At 40.6% G+C, this 19,380-nt stretch overlaps 1 protein-coding gene across 2 annotated transcripts in view; it reads left to right on the top strand.

Moving 5' to 3' along the window:
• Positions 1–19,380, top strand: part of PDE1C (phosphodiesterase 1C) — a 505,580-nt gene that overhangs the window by 124,024 nt on the left and 362,176 nt on the right. For both annotated transcript variants that reach the window (XM_077809239.1, XM_077809240.1), the window contains exons 2-3: positions 4,391–4,441; positions 13,294–13,465. In XM_077809239.1, the coding sequence (XP_077665365.1) occupies positions 4,391–4,441; positions 13,294–13,465 (223 nt within the window). The remainder of the gene's footprint in view (positions 1–4,390; positions 4,442–13,293; positions 13,466–19,380) is intronic.

Raw genomic sequence — 19,380 nt, forward strand, 5'->3', positions numbered from 1 at the left:
ACAAGGAGTGATTTGTCTCATGAGATTTCATATGCTTCTGGTTGGATCAGAAACTCCACAAGAATAGCTTTTTTTAAAAAAATCATATTGTGGTTCTTCTGCTTATGGTCCTGGTTACTGAAAAATTGGCCAGTATGACCTAAAATAACTAGTAATGATTATCTCTGTCTGCAGTATTGCCTTGTATTTTCCCCATACTTATTATTTCTAGGAAATAACTTACTTAGTTCCAATACTAACTGTTAAAAGTTATGTAGTTATATCAAGCAGTTGGCAAGCTTTTAAGGAGAGGTGAATGAAAATGAGAAAAAGGGTGTTTTAACTTCAAAGAAAATTCTTTTCAAATTTTGCATGAATTGTGTCCTTATATTTGTATGTGTGAAGAGTTCTTGCTTTATTTAAAGCAGTGTGTCCATTTCTAATATTTTTGTGTTTAGTTCTTGAAAAAGTGATTTGTGGCTTTTGTTGGCATCTCATTTGTTAAATGGCAGTGTGGGGAAGATATGCAGTTGTCTTCATCTGTCAGTCTGAGTGAGTTATTACTACAAATTGGTATATTTTTTTTCTTTGAATTGTACTAGAGATTTTTGACAAAGAACTTTTGACAGCTTGATTGATTGAGGAGGTATACTGCTGAAATTGCTACCTTTTTAAATAAAAAAAAGGAGATAATACGCTTGTCCAGTGAAGTTAAAAATTTGAGAACTGGCTTAATATTTAAACTGGCATACAATGCACATATATTTGAGTAGTCTATTTTAGTCTGAGAACAAACTATGGATATCATATATTTACTATTGCAATAATAACAAACTGAAAGGGTACAAAAAGAAAAGGAGTACTTGTGGCACCTTAGAGACTAACCAATTTAAATTTAAATAAATTGGTTAGTCTCTAAGGTGCCACAAGTACTCCTTTTCTTTTTGCGAATGCAGACTAACACGGCTGCTACTCTGAAACCTGAAAGGGTACAACTTCTGGACATTGTGATGAGTGGTTGCGAAACATAGTGCATCTGATATGAGGGACTCTGATTGGAACTGATATTTTGCTGCCCATTAAGACAGATGACTATAGATAGCAGGGGAATGTTAGCCCAATTTTCACTGTAATGAGAATAACTTATTGTACATTAACTGTCTATAGCAGCTCTTTGTGTCTTAAGGAAGAACCCAAATTGCTTTATAAACTACACAGGTAATACTAAAGCGAGCATTGATATTTAACCACCTCTGGGTAGAATGCAGAAGTTAAGGAACAACTGCATATATGCACAGCTTAGCACAAAAACTGTTTAGGATTGTAATTGAAGGCCTGCACAAGGGAAATTCTATGAGTGTTTGCACTAACAGTGTAAATACCATCTTGAAAGCCCTCTAATCACATGTCATCCATTAGAGACCAAAACAAGACCATGTGATCTAGGTATCCAGTCACATGGCACAAATACTACTGTGCAATATGAATAGCACTATAATGGAAGTGGTAGTCCCCGTGCCAACTCAATTGTGATCTATCCATAGGCAGTATTACATTGGTATAACCATTTGTTGAACAACAAATAGTTTTGTACAGTCTAAAGCCATGATCCTAAGCAGGTGTAAATTGATGTATTTGTCCTGTAGTCGGTAGGGCTACACTGACTTTCACCAGCTAAAGATCTGGTCCTAAAAGTCTGTTTGATAATTTGTGAATAGAAAAAGCAGCACTGTGAATAGTTGGCCCTACACTAGTGTGGACCCATTTAGTGATATGCCCAAATCTTCTCCTCTTCTTCCTCACCTTGTGCAATGGTTCTGCCACTAAAAGACCTCTGCACCTGTTGGGGAGCGAGTAGAATGGATTTGAGATCAATAGAAGCTAAATTACTATAGGTGTATCTATGCTACTAATGTGGCCCTCCCTTACTGCTGTATTTGACATCTCACAATCTCAATGTAGTTATCCTCACAACAACGCTGTGAGGTAGGGAAGTGCTATTATCTCCATTATACAGATGTGGAACTGAGGCAAAGAGAGGCTAAATGACTTTCCCAAGGTCATGTAGGGAACCCATGTCAGAACAGGGACTTGAAACAGAGTATCCCAAGTTCTCCGTTAGTGCCCTAACCACTGGACCAACTTTCCTTATGCAGAAGATAGAAGTAGTAAAAAACAAAGTAGAATAAAAATCTGAGGGTGAAATCCTGGGAGTTTTGCCATTGACTTCAGGGCAAGGATTTCACACTCTAAATTGGAGTCCCTCAGCCATCATTCATGAATGTCACTTTTGTATAATGAAGTAAATATTACCTCATGATTTGCATATTAGGTTCTTGGAGGAGATTATCTGAAAACTGCAAACCATTTGTGTGTGCATTACTCTTATTAATGTTAATGGAATAGATTCCAAAATGCCATATTTTCTTTTCTACATGAGCTGTAGCAATTTAGTAGTGTCATTCTGGGACTTTCCCCAGTTTGCTTGGAATTTATTGCTGTAGTGGTAGCATTAACACTATTTTAAAAGGGTAGTTGGCTTTTTAATTGTAAATCCAGACATCATTCTTAGCTACAGTACGTTATGGTCCAATTTGCAAACATGGAAGCCTCAAATTAGGTGTCCAATTACTTGTTTCTGGTGTTCAAATGAGCATTCAGAATTTAGGGGCTAATTTTCAGAGTTATTGATCACACCATATGAAAATCGGACCCTCATTATTTTGAATTGCATCAGGCTTATGCTTGGTTTTAAAAATCAGCCGAGAGCACAACATAAAAAGGGGTAGGTTGTGGTTGAAGAAATAGACTTAAAGGTGACATGACCTTACATGTTACCACAGAAATACACGCAATCTCCTTGGGTGTGCATGGTGACTTACTTTCTTAGACCTTTAAAAGTCAACTTCTTTCCCACATTTGACTAACAAAGATGTACTTCCTCCTCAAGCATTTGTCAGGTTTTTGAGTTAGTGTTTAGGGCTTGTCTACACTGCCGCTTAGGTCAATGTAACTTACATTGCTCAGGGGTGTGAAAAAACCACCCCTCTGAGCAATGTAAATTACATCGACTTAAAGTGGTGTCTCCATTGCTATGTCAGCAGGAGATGGTCTCATTGAGGTGGAGTAATTACGTTGACGGGAGAGAGCTGTCCCATCGATGTAGCACGTCTGTTGAAGACGTACTACATCTGGGCTGCTGAATCGATGCACTGGCGCTGATGTCACATGGTAGTGAAGACAAGTCCTTAATAAAACAAACCCCAGAGCACTTCAAACACTCTGGAGAGGGAAATCCCTTCTTAGTTACAAAGGTTTCCTTTTCATAATGTTTCTAATGACACAAACCTTCCAGTTCTTCAGTTCTCCAGAGTGTCTTTCAGGAAAAAATATGGGAAACAAGACTGGAATTTCCACTGTGAAAAACATGTGAGGGGGAAAACACCTCTGAGAATTTTATACACTATAAAAAACACAAAAAAAGGAGAGAACTCCTCTCCACTCCCTCTCTCCCATCCCTTTCCATTTTTCAGATGCAATCCTAACAAATCTGAGATTGTTTCTACACACCCCTCTCTTGGGCTGCTCTCATGAATGCTCATAAGGAGGAATAATTGATAGGCTTGCCGCAAAGTTCTCATTAAAAATCAGCATCAAGTTCCCCTGTGCTCATCACCTTGCTTTTATACATGTTCCTTTACTGAGAGAGATTGAAAATCAAATGGAAGGGATTATACAGTATAATTCATCATAATAGCACCATCTGCTGGCTAATTTGAGAATTATAGTTGCCCATAAACTCCATTGAAATCTTTCTGAGCATTTAGATAACACGTGCTATCCCAGTTTTGATAAATGTAAAAAGACTTGAGAATAAGAGGGGAAACCTGAAATGAAACTGGATATTTTTTTGAAAAGATTTTGTTTCAACATACTGTGTTGTCTTCATGGAAGTTTATGAAACCGCTTTCTTGTCACAATTAGTTTTTCTTGCATTTGATGCTGTAAGGGAAAGATTGTTCTTACTGGTATTTCCAGTCCAGCTTGGAAGCAGCATGGACCAGATATCCTCACAAAAGGACACCCTTCCTTGTATACCATCCTCACTTCTGCTCTGGCTCTGGAGGTGGAGTCTGATCTCCCCACTGAGAGCGGCCATTCAGGGGAAGGACATCTCCTGTCCCTCCCTAGTCTGGTGGATTAGCAGCTAGGAGCTCCTGGCTGAGGTGCGCTCAGCAGCATGGGGAGATTGGATTTCATGGGGGTCTTATTTCACAGTCAGTGACACGTTTTTCATGGCCGTGAAATTGGTACGGCCCTAGTTATAGGTTTTACATGTGGATATTGTCTAATGCTAATGAAAATACCAGTATGACCCACAAATTTTAATATAGTATTTTTCTCTTTTCAGTTGCAAATGAGACAGGCAACAAAAATGCTCGACCACTTTCACGATTTGCTCGTAAGTAACCAATTTTTAACTCATTCACTTCTACGCCTACTGTGTTGCATAGAAATGCATCTCTGGTAAATCTCATTAACTTCATATTGCCTGCCAGTCTTGGCACCCCAGCTTACATTACAATATAGAGTTCTGGAGCCTCAAAATTCCTGCAGACCTTGCAGGAAGTGTCTGTTACAAGAACGCAATGATATTGAATGGAATTCCTTCTTCAGAGCAGGGAGAATTTTAAAGCTCTAGGAATACCTTCCTGTTTCAAGTTGCTCTTTTGTTATAAAAACACAGATGTTCAATAATTGCCTGATCCAAAGTCCACTGAAGTCAATGGAAAGTCCTTTTGGCTTCAGCAGGCTTTGGATCAGGCCCTAAAATAGTATTGCAAGCATGCTTTTTAACCAAATCAGTAAATCTTTCAGCACCTCTTGCTATATATACACTCAGTTTGTGATACTAGAGGGAGTGTAAATTAAACAAAAGAAAACTTGAGTCAGATATGAATCCTAAACAGGGGCATCTCTTAGCTGCGGGAATAACTTCCTTGGGCTACGAGGAGAAGTCTAAACACATGGGTCTGACACTGACAGACAGCCAACCTGTGTATGATCCGTAACAATTTAACAAGAGGCACTAAAATGTAATCAGAACAACCTACTTGTATGTGAACTTCAAAGAGATATATTAGACCAGCAATCATTAACCCATTTATTTGTAGTAATAGAAATCAAGGATGGAAGTCAAGTGTATTTGTCTGTGTTTACCTATATCTTGTTAGGAGTTTAACCATGTAACTGGATTAGCTTGTAGATGCTAATTCCCTTTCATATCTTAATTGCCGCCTTATTCATGAGGATGGTTCAGTTAACCTTAAGATCAAAGATGTAAGATCCTGTAGGAAACTAATATTATCTGCATTGTCTTCAGCTTAACTTTCTGTGCTATAATAAAATACTCTAATTGCCTTATGTGAATGAATGCACTAGTTCACCTGTGTATGTAGGAAATTGAAGATTAGCTTCAAAGCAGTGGTCCACCGTTGCCTGTTCTTCCTCAGGGGAAGGTCTTGCTGTGACAAGAGGCTTGTCAGGTTGCTACAGGGCTATAAAGGAAAGCCCCGGCCTGATCCTGCCATCTCAGTCTGCTTAAACTTTAACAGGGAAGGTTTAAGGCATAAGACTGAGGTCTCCAGGTTTACTCTGGATCACCTGGAATTCTCCTTGAAGAATCTGAACAGACTATATATACACACCTGGACTGTCTATTGGACTATAACCATTTAAATTGATTCCAGAAAGAGTTTTACAAATCAGCAGCCTCACCATCTGTACTATTAAACTGACCTAAGGACTTTACACATATTTGTATGTATATTGATCTTGTAACCAATTGCAACTTTCTTCTTTTTTCTTTTTATTATTAAACCTTTAGTTTTAGTTACTAAAGCATTGGCATCAGCGGGATTATTGTGTATGGTCTGAGACTCCTATTGATCTGGGGATAAGTGTCCAGTCCTTTGGGACTGGTGAACTTCCCGTATGGTGAATCAGGTTTTCAGGAATCCCTCACTATATTAGACTTGGCTGTCTAGATGGAAGTCAAGGGCTGGAATTCTTAAAGGAGACTGTATTTGATGTTTTTTTTTTAACCCGTGCGGTATTACAGAAGCTGTTTTGTTACTGGCTAGATGAATCTAATTATAGAATAAACCACCAGTTTAGGGGATTATCTCCCCTATCCCTTGCAGTCTGCTCTGCATATGGCATTCTCAGTGCAGTCCATCCAGGCACCCTGTCACAATGGGCCATTTAAAACTTGATGGGACAAAGCACTAGAAAGTAGGATGGAGATGATTAGATGGCCTAATAGGAATTTTCCATCTCCACTATGTATAATTTTATGATGCTGTGTGATTACTTGGCAGAAGAAAGACTGCGGTCACTATTAAGAAGGTTCATTATTTGCCAACATTCAACACACGGTGGCGGGTACAATACTTAGCATAGGTAACACCTTCAGAAAACTGGTGTCTCACTGTGGGCAAAAAAAATTTTTCTTTTCAATATACAGCACACACACTGAATGTGTCAAACCTGCCTTTGCACCTGCAAATAGGCCCCAGAGAACACAAAGCTTAGGTGCCCATTTAAAAAATAAATACATCTGACTTTTAAGGTCATTCACATGTATGTTGGCTGAAAATTGATTTCCTCTTATTGAGTGCATCAAAAGAAAATACATCTGTAGTGCAGTATTCCCACACAGTCACATGATGGCACTCTAAGCATATTGTACACTGTACAGATGAAACATGACTAAATCATATCAGATACAATGATTCAGAGAGACTGACTGCTATGTATGCAGAAAAGCGAACAGGCTAAACTGAAGTAAGAAAATAATAAATTGTACTGGCATGTCAGTTTGATTTAAGGTTTATTTTTCCCAAATTTGTAGGCAGCAGAGCCTTAAGTTAGGGGACTCCATCGATTAATCGTTGTTAGTCCATCGCTAAAATAGCAAATGGTGATGAAACTGCAAAGACAAGCAGACGAAAAACATGAAAGTTTTTTGAATTTTTTCTCAAACTTCTTTTTTGTTCATTATAGTTGGTAAAAAGTGTGATCTGGGATTGTAGGTTACTATTCAGATATCACCGGAGGCTGAGTTTTTGGGTTGAGGGGATACCATTTACTTATGCTTCAATATTCTTTTATTAGTGGGGCCAGCATAAGTCATGACATGGGGCTGAGCTGGCATTTCAGTACAAAACTAGACCTTAATAATTACATAATTTATGAAGGCAAGGATGGTTGTCTATAAAGCATAGGCCTAAACCTCAGGAAATCTGGGTTCTGTTCCTGGTTCTGCCATAGTTTTGGATACATCAGGCCACATTTTTAGAGGTGGTGTCCACTGAATTCAATATTGTTAGCCAACTCATGGCCTTCAGGTAAGTGCCATGCATAGGAGCCCCTGCTGCAATCAATGGTTTGCTGACCATGTGAAGTGAGTTAGTTCCCAAGGCCATTTGCTGGCTCGTGGAGAGTAATATTAATAAAACATAGACAGTAACTCAATTTAGTCCTTTTGGATGATAGTCATGGTGACATGAGATGGGGTTCACGTCGGTTAATTAAAGGGGTAAAAAAGACCTTTTTTGGTAGGAGTTTGACCTTGTAACTTGGTAGCCAGGCTGCAGATATAATGACTCAGTCAGTTTGGTGGTGATTACCCCCTCATTAGGAGTAGTATAAGGCAGTAACTCCTATAAGGATGTGAAAAAAACCTAGAGCTAGAACTGTGTTGGCAAAAATAGAGAGATCCATCAGGCAGTAATTGTGTCAATGTCTGCTGCAGCCACGGGGGACCCCAAATGTTTTAGGGAGGTAGCAATAACAATACAATTTACTCCACATTTCCTGTTTGGTGCCATATTTTAAGTGAACACACACAGCAGTACAATACAAAAACAAATCTTATCTGAATGGTATAAAAAGCAAAGTGTTCAAGGACTGGTAATTGAGGAACACCTAAATGGTGTGGGATTGTTACAGATGGTCTCAAAGCAACAACTTTAGTTATGTGTGGATTCAGATTTTTATAGAGCTAGAGACCAGCTCTGAAGTGTGGACCTGTATCTGAAATTGCTAATATATTTGGGGGACCTAGGCTTTGAGTTCAGGACTGTTGCTATACATAATGGAGGAAAAACACATAGGGCCATTGGCCACCTGCATCTGGCCATAAAATTGTGCCCCATCCTGTTTAGACACAGGATCTGGCACTGATGATCTGCCTATTCATGGCCTTCGGAGCTGATTAGTTTGAAATAAAAGAGGAGTTAAATTGTATTTGTTCTACAGGCTCATGTTAGCCAATTTTATGTATTTTTAAATGCCAAGTTTCATTGTATAAAGAGATATTTAGCGATCCGCTACTATTGTGAAAGTTGCTGCTACTCTTATCGCTGCAATAGTTGGCATCTTAGCATGCCCTCTTTGTTATGAAGTAGTGTTGCACCATCAGGCTTTGAACAGTTGTGCTTGTGGCTATAGGGAGTTAAATCCATAAGGCTTACCGTTCAGTGTTTCAGACAGCTGAAAGATTCTGACAGATGTCTGACCACCAAGAGCCATAGGGGAAAACAATCCTTTGCTGTCTGCAGTTCACTTAAGCCTAATTGTTTATGTATAATGAATAGCCTGAACAGTCAATTAAGACGGGTGGACATGGCATTTCATCTCTCTAGTGAAGTGAATTAGATTTGTCTTAATGGTTGGCTTACTCCAACATGTAGATCTTGAAAGAAATTCATCAGACTTTTGAATTTCTAATCCTAGAGATAAACAGCAAGAGAGAGACTCCTATCATTGGGGGACAGGTTTGGAAATAAAGGAAACAATGTACAAAATGCAGTAAATAATTTTAGCACCTTTTCTTTCTCCTGTTTAAATGTTTCTGGTTTCAATAAGTTTTCTCCCTCGTAATTCAGCTTTTCCTTCTTTTTGGAGCCATTGGTTAAACTGTTGTTTTCCATGTTCTACCAGATTACTATAAAAGTGATTTGTGATGAAATAAATCCAACGCTGAAGTTTCTGCAGGCTGACGTAGGAGAGAAGGGACTGCAGGCCAAATAAAAGATCCAAACTTTGTTCATGCAAACAGTTGGATTTTGAGACCTGCTAAACCCGGTACTAGAGATGGGTGATTTAGGGAGAGCACATAGTAGGCTAGGCAGGTTTGTGGGACAGTGTGATCTAGTGGATAGAGCTCTGGACTGGGACTCGGGACACCTGGGTTTTATTCCAGGCTCTGCATCTGGCTTGAGGTGACTTTAGGCACAAATGGCAATTAGACACTTAATACCCTTTGAAAATTGAGGTAGTTAGAGGCCTAACCACCCAGGAACTCATTGTGCTAGGCGTTGTACAGGCACAGAACAAAAAGGCAGTCTCTGTCCAAAAGAGCTTATAATAGACGTAATTCTTTTTCCTCTTGAGAGGGTAGCATGGGATGGTCAGGATCTGAGACTTGGCTGAGGAAGAATATTCAGAGAGGAGAGGCCCCAAATTATTTTCTCAGCGGGTGTGTGCCACACATCCCTGATTCTGACTCTCCCTTCTCTCTTCCCTCCTCCCCCCACCCCCGAGCAGCCACAATTGCAGAAGCTGTTGCTCCAGCCTCAGCTAGATTATATCCTAGGAAGTTGTATGGGCTGCTGACTGAGAAACATGTGGGTCAGGGAGCTCTGCTGGGTAAACTGAGCCAAAGACTTAGGGGAGAGGGAGGAGGGAGGGTTGTTCTTCCTGTCAGGCTCGTATCTTCTGAATTAGTTGGCCACAGACAAAGCCTGTATATCACTTTTCCTGGGTGAAAACAGCATACATCTTTGATAAGACAAATAACGACAAAGCATAACTGTCAACCTCTGTATACAGGAACAGATGACATTAATATTAATGCTTGTCAAGGTTCCTTCCCCACTCTGAACTCTAGGGTACCGATGTGGGGACCTGCTTGAAAGACCCCCTAAGCGTATTCTTACCAGCTTAGCTTAAAAACTTCCTCAAAACTTTGGTACAAGGTACAAACTTTGCCTTGTCCTTGAACCCTATGCTGCCACCACCAAGCGTGTTAAACAAAGAACAGGGAAAGAGCCCACTTGGAGATGTCTTCCCCCCAAAATATCCCCCCAAGCCCTACACCTCCTTTCCTGGGGAAGGCTTGATAAAAATCCTCACCCATTTGCATAGGTGAACACAGACCCAAACCCTTGGATCTTAAGAACAATGAAAAAGCAATCAGGATCTTAAAAGAAGAATTTTAATTAAAGAAAAAGTAAAAGAATCACCTCTGTAAAATCAGGATGGTAAATACCTTACAGGGTAATCAGATTCAAAACATAGAGAATCCCTCTAGGCAAAACCTTAAGTTACAAAAAGACACAAAAACAGGAATATACATTCCATTCAGCACAGCTTATTTACCAGCCATTTAAACAAAAGGAAATTAATGCATTTCTAGCTAGATTGCTTACTAACAAGTTCTAATACTCCATTCCTGTTCTGTTCCCGGCAAAAGCCTCACACTGACAGACAGACCCTTTGTTCCCTCCCCCCCAGCTTTGAAAGTAACTTGTCTCCTCATTGGTCATTTTGGTCAGGTGCCAGCGAGGTTATCCTAGCTTCTTAACCCTTTACAGGTGAAAGAGTTTTGCCTCTGGCCAGGAGGGATTTTATAGTTCTGTATACAGAAAGGAGATTACCCCTTCCCTTTATATTTATGGCAATGCTATATTTCCCTGTGACATTCTCTCAGGAGGTAGGGTGGCAAGATGTGCTTTATTCAATGTTTTACTGCCCACTTTATATATAGTATAGTGATAGACAGTCAGGACTAATTAAGAACTGTTAGTTCTGTCATGTGCTTTTTAGTCAGTGCTACTGGACAATTTGCTTCTGAATGACAGAGGAATGCTTGGAAACTTACAAAAGCATTATAAAAGCTGTATAAAAGTGAGTCGCTAATTTCAGTATGAACCCCATTTCTCCAATTTTAATTTTGCATGAAGTTACAAGCCTCTGGAGCAAGACCAGAAGCAGGTTTGATATTCTGAAGAAGGAGCTATCTTTTTATCCTATGAAATCCAGTAGGGCTAATGCTACATCATTATAGTGTGATGCCTGTTGGCACTACTATAGCTAATTTCAGTTATACACCACTCTTCTTGGGTTTGCTAACTAAACCATCAGCATCCTATGCTGTCTGAAACTTGGCATGTAGCAGGTTTTCGGCATGGTGGTAGAGATCAGATTTTCAAAAGTGCTGAAGTGAGTTAGAAGCAAAAGTAATCTGGGCATTTTTGAAGATCTCATCCATAGTTTTGTCCAAGTTTTTTTTATTTTACTGTAATTTTTTTAAGTTGCAAGACCTGACATAGGGAAATGCTGTGCCTTGACGTCTAATTTTTAAAAAAAGAAAAAAAAAGTCTTCATGTGAATTTAATGTTGGTGAAAGACTGGCAAATCTGGAGATGGAAGAGATGATCAAATTATATTGTTTTAAAAAGCAGGTGCTATGTTTAACTAATAGTGCTCATAGAAATTTCTCGTATACAAATTTTTGTTGTTTAAAAAATGGCCTTTTTTTTATAATAACTAACCTTTTTGCAAAACGCTGTTGCCATTACAGATTTTATTTATTTTTTGTTGAGAGGCGGTGGAATGTCACAATATTTTCACTTTTTAAATTTTTTACCAAAAGGCCTAATTGTAGCATGTTGGGGATCTGAATTTAGGTGCTACGTTCCCTGATTTGGCATTCTGTGCACTGTGGAGAGGGTGTGGGAATGTTGCTATTGGCCATATGTCAATATAAGAGCTGAATGTAAAACTTACATCAAAAAGGAATTTTGACAAAAATGTTTCATGAAACTTTTGTGAAAAAATGTTTTCTGTCCAGCTCTAATCATAATGCATTTACGTGAGAACATTCCTCTAAACGTGTAGCTTAGATGCTTCAGTGTATGCCACATTTTTCTCTTGACATCTGGGGATTTTCACATGTACTTTGGTACTGAGAAGAACTGTAAGGGTGAAACCCTCTCCCATATGCACAGTGAGAGAAAAGTCGCATACCCCCCCTAAGCCAAGCATATGGCTTTCTAGGGTTTTAGGTGGCAGTGAAGTAGGTGTATAGCTTACAAATGTGTGTTGAGAATTTTAGGTGATGCCTGTGTTCTCATCTCTGAGATATTCTGGTCACACAAAGATTGATTAGTGATGTATCTAGTAATCTTTTCTTTTTTCCTGAAGATAAACATACATATTGAAAATGCCCCTCAAAGGGCTGGTCAGAATGCTTTTTGACAGAAAATAGGATTTTCAACTTAGCAGATTTTTCGCAAAAAGTGTCTTTTCCTCTGTGGACAATTTCTGTTTTTATTGAAAAAACGGAACACTTGGAAACCAAAATATTTTGGCTGAAAACTGTGAAATATTTTGATTTGGAAATACTGCTGCAATGCCTCATAGGAGTTGAAGTTCAGTGGCTACATATCTCCGTTCTCCTCTGTGGGCTGGATTCCCAGGCCAGATGGCATTTTCCATGATTCATCATGGTGAGGGACTGCCACAATGCATTGCCTTCCCCTGCCAAGGTGTGTGTGGGGGGGAGAGACCATAATGCATCATGTGAGATGTAGTCAAACCACAGATCCTTGCCTATAGAGAAGTGTGGGATCATGAGGAACCAGACCTACAACTCCCACGAGGCATCACAGCAACTCTTCCAAATTGAATATTTTGATTTTTCACACACACTTTGGTATTTGAATTGCCACTGAAAAAAATCAAAATTTTTCCATTAAAAGAAATCCATTTTTCAACTAGCTCTAGTTCCTCAGACAGACAATTTTTGGTCTGTAATCTAATCTTAATAAATTAGAAACACGATAACTAATTGTACTGAAGATAATAATTAGATGCCAATGTCTTGTGTTGAGCTGACCCTTAACTTAATCATGTTCCATTACATGATCAGTTGTAGTTTGAGTATCTCGTGTGAAGAATAACAGAAGAATACTTTCTACTGACAATTATTTTTGTTTTGTAAATAAATCTTTAATCAAAGAGGATAGTGTAGGTTAGGATTTGAAAATGACATCCTGAATGCTAGTGTTTATTTCCACTTTGGACTTAAGTCTGTAGGTAGAGCTCCAAATTCTAGACACCCAATGGTAAAGACATAATTTGCTATGTTTCTTTCTCCAGACTGCTGAGAAAACAGGTTAGCACTCTGATTAATTATTTTTTATTCCTCTCTCTCTCTCTCTCTCTCTCTCTCTCTCTCTCAAGGGTCAAAGTCACAAAACTGCATATGGAACACCGTTATTGGTGGGTTTACTGATAATCTCAAAGAAAGGCAGAAGCCAACCATCATTCATGATCCTAGGACTCCGGAGGAAATCTTAGCAGATGAGCTACCGCCTGTGGACAGTCCAGAAGCATTAGTGAAAACATCTTTCAGGTTTGATGGACATGAACACATTTTGCTTTTCCTTAATTAGCTTTCTTTAAAGTTAGGCAACTGTACTGTGGGTTTGATTAAAGAAGTCAATATAATGGAGCCTTCTGCTGTGTGGTGTGTCTTTGTACTGAGTAGGATTGAAGAAACAGGGTTATAAGTAATGCTGTTCGGATTGCTGACTTTCATTTCTCAGACCTCATTACAAGATTATAGGCTAGACAGATATAATGCAGTAGAGAGTCAGCATTCTGTTGAGAGAGTTTTACATGAAATCACCTTTGAAGGTTGGTATTGTTCCATGTGAATCTATTGTAACAATAAAGATAAAATCCTGTACTGATATAGGGGCAAACTGAGTCATTTGTCTGGTGATCTGAAGTCTTGAGAACTATATGGTGTTAATATATTTTTGTCAAGGAGGATGATTCCTGGACAGGGGATTGTGTGCAGGTGACTTATGCTGTCATAAATGTGAGATACGCACATTATTGTACTTCCTTCCAACTTGCTTATTCATGTGAGTGTTCATTTGGGAAGCGTTTCTTTGAAGCATCTTTTGTTGACTATAGTTTTCCCAAACAAATGAATTAAAATAGAAAAGCTGTACCTGTCAGGGTAGATATTTGATAGAAATTTCAAAACCTGAGTGCCAAGTGCACAGCAATACCTAGCAGTGTTTGTTTTTTCTTCTGGAGGCTTTGTTTTTAAACTATTCTCTCTTATTACTATTACATATTGCTCCACACCTAAAGCATTTCCTGTTTTTACAAATGTCTCTGTGGCAAAGCCTGTGGTTTTAATTATACTCTAGGGTATAAACTGATATCAATCTTCGTATAGTTACACTATTTTTAGTGTGCCTGTTAAAGCCCTTTGCCCAGGTACTGATCTCAGACACCTTGTGAGCATTGCCTGGTATCTCAAAAACTCTCTTGCTGTGCTTTCATTTCAGTTTTTCTGTGACTGAATTTTGTAGTGAGGCAGTGAGCAGTGCTGCGTGTTTCAGAATCTGGAGCTGCCTTTTATGATGAAGTTGTGATTAAAAAAAAAAATTAAACAAAGTTTAGCCTACTTTTGTCTTTCTCTGATATTTAAAAATCAATTGTCAAATCAAGACCCCCAATACAAATCTTTCTCTCACTCAAAATCTTTTCTTAAGAAATCATGGTCACCAAAGCTGGCACCTGGAGCCGGCCCTGTGAAGGGAGCTCTTATGACGTTACTGAGTGTGTCCAGTGTGTCTGGTAGCTGATGGTTACCTGGCAAATATGAAACTCTCTATTCCTCTTGTCTTGTTGCCCACCACACACCAAGTGGAGACCCCTAGGGGAGAAGGCTTCATCCCACCTCTCTTGCCATTTGGGGGAGTAAATGTGCTACAACAGTTGTTCAGTCTAGCTGCACTTGACTAGAAGGTTGATGACTATAACACAGGTATTTATGGAAGAGGATGTCAGGTTATTATAATATTATTATTATACTATTAACATTTCAATGCCCATTGGAGTCAAAGACAAGATTCCCATTGACTTTGATGAGAGCAGGAGCTGGCCTTTTATTATAAGGTCACTGTTATAAACAATAAAATACATGAACTCTCTCACTATTTCTGACTCACCAATGTCAGTGAACTGAGAGCAATACGTGGCCATACCATCCATTTCTAGTGTAGTTAAAAGAAAGTGTCTCTCATGTGTCAGATGAGTCATATTTCCTTATGATTGCTGCTATCTTTCATGTAAATATATGATATTTACATAATATTCCAAGTACACCTCTGACATTTGATCTTGTGTTGTCTCCTGTGCAGTGCTCATTGTTATGTAGCATGGAAAATTAGCAAGTGCTGTAGCTTGATTTTGCTTCACAACTGGCTATGAATATGAAAGTACATGGCTATTTTGGATCTTAATTTTTATATAGTTTTGTACAGTTTGGGTCCAATGATCACCTTCTCCTTGAGTGTGTGTGTGTGTATAACAGTGTATGAAATGTATTGGACAGTGGTTGCAGCTTGATGCACAGGAACATTGGACAATGGTTATAAGGCTTTTTTCAGGGGCATAACAAGGCCTCAGAGGGCCCTGGTGCAACAATAGGTTAGGGGTCCTTCCCCCAGGGCTGGAGACCTGCTTCTCATCCATCCCTGCAACCCTTCCCCTGGAGCCGCTCAGCTCAACCACAAAGGGACCTGTGTCCTCTGCACCCCCTCCCATCCCAGCCTGTGCTCTCTGGAGGAGTTCCTCCCTGTTGAAGCACAGCTGCAGTGAGAGTCCAGGGTCATGGCAGCTCGGGTAGGGCCTGCAAGAGCTGCAGCCCCAACAGCGCTGGCAGTGCCACGAAGAGCTGTCCCAAGCCACTCAGTGCCTGAGCTTTGTGGCTGCACTCGTACCCACGCCAGGGATGGAGAGCGGCTGGGGATGAGGTGGGAGCGCTTTTCACTCTTCAGAGCTCCTGGAGAGGGGACACAAACACTCCCCCTGCAGCCTGGCCAGCTGGGGACTGCTTCCTGTTCCTCAGGTCCCTGGGGAAGGGGCAGGAGCACTTTGCTGGTAGGCTGGCTGGGGGCAATAGTCTTCCTATAGGTGGGGCAGCCTCTGCTGGGCCCATAATATTGTGGGTCCTGGTACACCTGTACCACTTGCACCATAGTAGCCTTTTTCCAGTGCTGCTGAGATCTTTCTCACTCAAGTACTCATTGCCTATATTGGTCATTTTGGTATCTCTAGAAACAGTCATTCCTGGGAGTGACTTGTGAAGCAGTTCTGGGCTGGTGGGAATTCCAGGTCTCACATTCACATCTGGGAATTATCTGCTGTTTTCATTGTGAGCAACCCAACAGTGAAAGAATTAACTATGTTAATGGTAATCATTAGCCATTTGCAATTCTTACTACTACTTCAAGTGCAGCAGGTAGTAACTTGTGATTCACAACATATTTTAGCATACTGTTGCAGGCATAGTTTAATTAAGGGATTACCAAAGCGATCATTTTAGTGATGCAGGACAGGTACTCCACTAGAGAGTGCAAAGAAACAATAGATAACAGCTCTGAATTTTCTTATGCAATATTGCATAAAAGTTGGGGGAATATTTTATGTACAAAGAATTTGCTGCCTCAGTTTCCAAAGTACAGTCTGTAGCAAACTAAGTCACCAAATTGCACTGTTGCTTCATAATGTCACGTAGGAAAACATGGAATGCCAAGCCAACCACTTGAGGATTTTTCTTAAATTAATTTGTTTTTGATGTACTGTAGGGGGTTGCTACCTGGATGAGTAATATTTTAAATTAGCTTAGTCATTGGTTTTTTAAAACATGAAAGCCAAGCATTTTCTCTTAATGTTTTTATATCCTTTTAAAGGAGACCCAGGTCTTACTAAATGTTCATTGAACCAGAATATCCTTAAAAATCATCATGATGGGCATCTCTCTCAACTCTGGCTCATTATGAGGTGTTTTATTTGCACTGCACCTACATTTATCTCTGTTCTACACAAACCTGCTGTTTATTCCCGTTAATTATTGATGTTCACTATGATGAACCAAGAAGGAAAATTTTGTATTCCTTGAGGAAAGACTCCCAAATCATTCTGGCTTCCTTACCTCCTATTTTAATTCTCTTCTGGGTGTGCGTTACACATTTTAAAAACTATGCACGTGCTCCACGGTAAATTTAAGTTTGATGACTCAAAGTGGGAGTGATGAGAGGAGAGGATTTTACAGCAATTACTGTTCAAAGATTGCACTCTAGTTCTTAGCACATGCCCCGAAGTCCATGAGGTGGGTGTTTTGTTTTTTTTCTCGTTGAAAAAGTGGCTCTCTTCTTTGATGTCATTGTATACTTGTTTTTATATGGTAGATGAATTACTGATAAGGAAATCCCAGTGTTATTGTCACTATATCATACACCTCAAAAGACCTATGTTGATAAATTCAGATGGAGTGGGGGTGTCTCAGACTAAGCTCTCCCTCCCTACTGTATTGAGTAGGCCCACTTCCAAAACAGAAACAAGAGTTCTACTGCTTCTTCCTCCTCCTTGTGGGAGATAAGCAAGGTCCAAACCTTCATAAAAAAAAAAAAAGCCTCTTCCTGTTTCAGGGGCCAGCCAAAGCCTTTCTCCCAGACTTTCTTCTCTACCCTACTGCTGATCCTCTTCCTCCTTATCACCACAGTCAGCTAGCACCTGGACCAGGGGTGGGCAAACTTTTTGGCCTGAGGGCCACATCGGGGAATAGAAATTGTATGGCGGGCCATGAATGCTCACAAAATTGGGGTTGGACTGCAGAAGGGGGTGTCGGCTCTGTGATGGGGCTGGGGATGAGGAGTTTGGGGTGTAGGAGGGTGCTCTGGGCTGGGACCGAGGGGTTTGGAGGGTGGGAGGGGGATCAGGGCTGGGGCAGGGGGTTGGGGCATGGGGAGAGGCTCAGGGGATGCAGGCTCCAAGCAGCGCTTACCTCAAGCGGTTCCCGGAAGCAGTGGCATGTACCTTCTCTGGCTCCTATGCGGAGGCACGGCCAGGCTGCTCTGCATGCTGCCCCATCCGGAGGCACCACCCCTGCAGCTCCCATTGGAGTGCATAGGAGCTGGACCCTGCAACCTGGCTGGAGTGGGCTGAGCCGCGTGGTGCAGCTCGTAGGCCAGCTTAAAACAGGTAAAACAGCTTAAAACTGGATCGCAGGCTGGATCCAGTCCACGGGCTGTAGTTTGCCCACCCCTGACCTGGAGGGTAACAAGGCTCAGGCACATTTGTTCCTCAGCCAATTAACCCCTCCTGTTCTGGTTTCATGTCTCTGCAGACTTGACACTTGAAAAGGGGTTTGTGGGCCTTAGTCCTACCTCCAGCCAGGCTGCCTGGATGGGTAGGATATCCTGTCACAGGAAGAAAATTTACCAATGTATCTGGTGATCAATTGGCAAATGTTTGTCTTGCCCAGGGCTTAATTTGTAAGGAAGGCAGTTCCAGGGCTCAAACAATTGTTTACTTTCATAACTGATGTGGCAAGCCCAGAGGTGCTGGGACTCGGCCCTGGCAAGCCCCAGTGCAAATTAAGCACTGTTACAGGCACACCAAACAGCAGGAGGGCTACTATAACATTATACTTTTAAGTCTGGGCATGGGGTCTTGTACAAATATACAACAGCATTGATCCGCCAATCCCTGCACATCACTCAGCTATTATGCTCTGATGTGGGGCTTGGGAGAACTATATGTGGACACAAACTAGATTAATACCTAGGCACCTCCCCTGAACTCAGTAATATTTCTCAAGACCCTGCATACCCATTCCCTTACTTGCATGTGTAGAGTAAAAAAGTGTGTGTGTTTGTGTCTGTGTGAGTGTGAGGGAAAAACAAAAGAAAAGCTTAAGTGTGATCCTTACCCTTAAGTGTGAAGCTAATGCGGCATTTAGCTACGCACTCTTATTAGTCATCGTCCCTGCTACCAGGCAGTAATAGCTTGGCAGCTTTGTAGCAGCACTCTCACTAATGCAGAATTGGGTTGCCTCACAATCCCTGTTAGCCACATATTTTATGTTGAGCTCATACACACAGCACTCCACGTATACCTTGTTAAGAGGGGAGCCCAGTGTGAGTCACCCCAAACATGAGATTGCAAATAAGGTGTCTGAGGTTACTATGTACAACGGTAGGATAATTTCAATGGCTTGGTGGCTTTTCCGTTTCTGGGCTCATTGTAATATACAGCTACTGAGCCAAACCACTGTGCTCACAGCAAATACAGAAAACTGATATTTTTCTCCTGTGCCAATACAGTGGTATTTTCCTTTTAAGAGGAAGTGAGTTGCAGCGTGCCCAGTGAATAGTGCCCAGGACTGGAACTCAGGCGAGCTGAGTTCTATCCTCAGCTCTGCCACTGGCTGCAGGGTGATCTTGGGCAAGTCACTTCAGC

Source organism: Eretmochelys imbricata, chromosome 2, assembly GCF_965152235.1.
Source record: "Eretmochelys imbricata isolate rEreImb1 chromosome 2, rEreImb1.hap1, whole genome shotgun sequence".
Lineage (NCBI taxonomy): Eukaryota > Metazoa > Chordata > Testudines > Cheloniidae > Eretmochelys > Eretmochelys imbricata.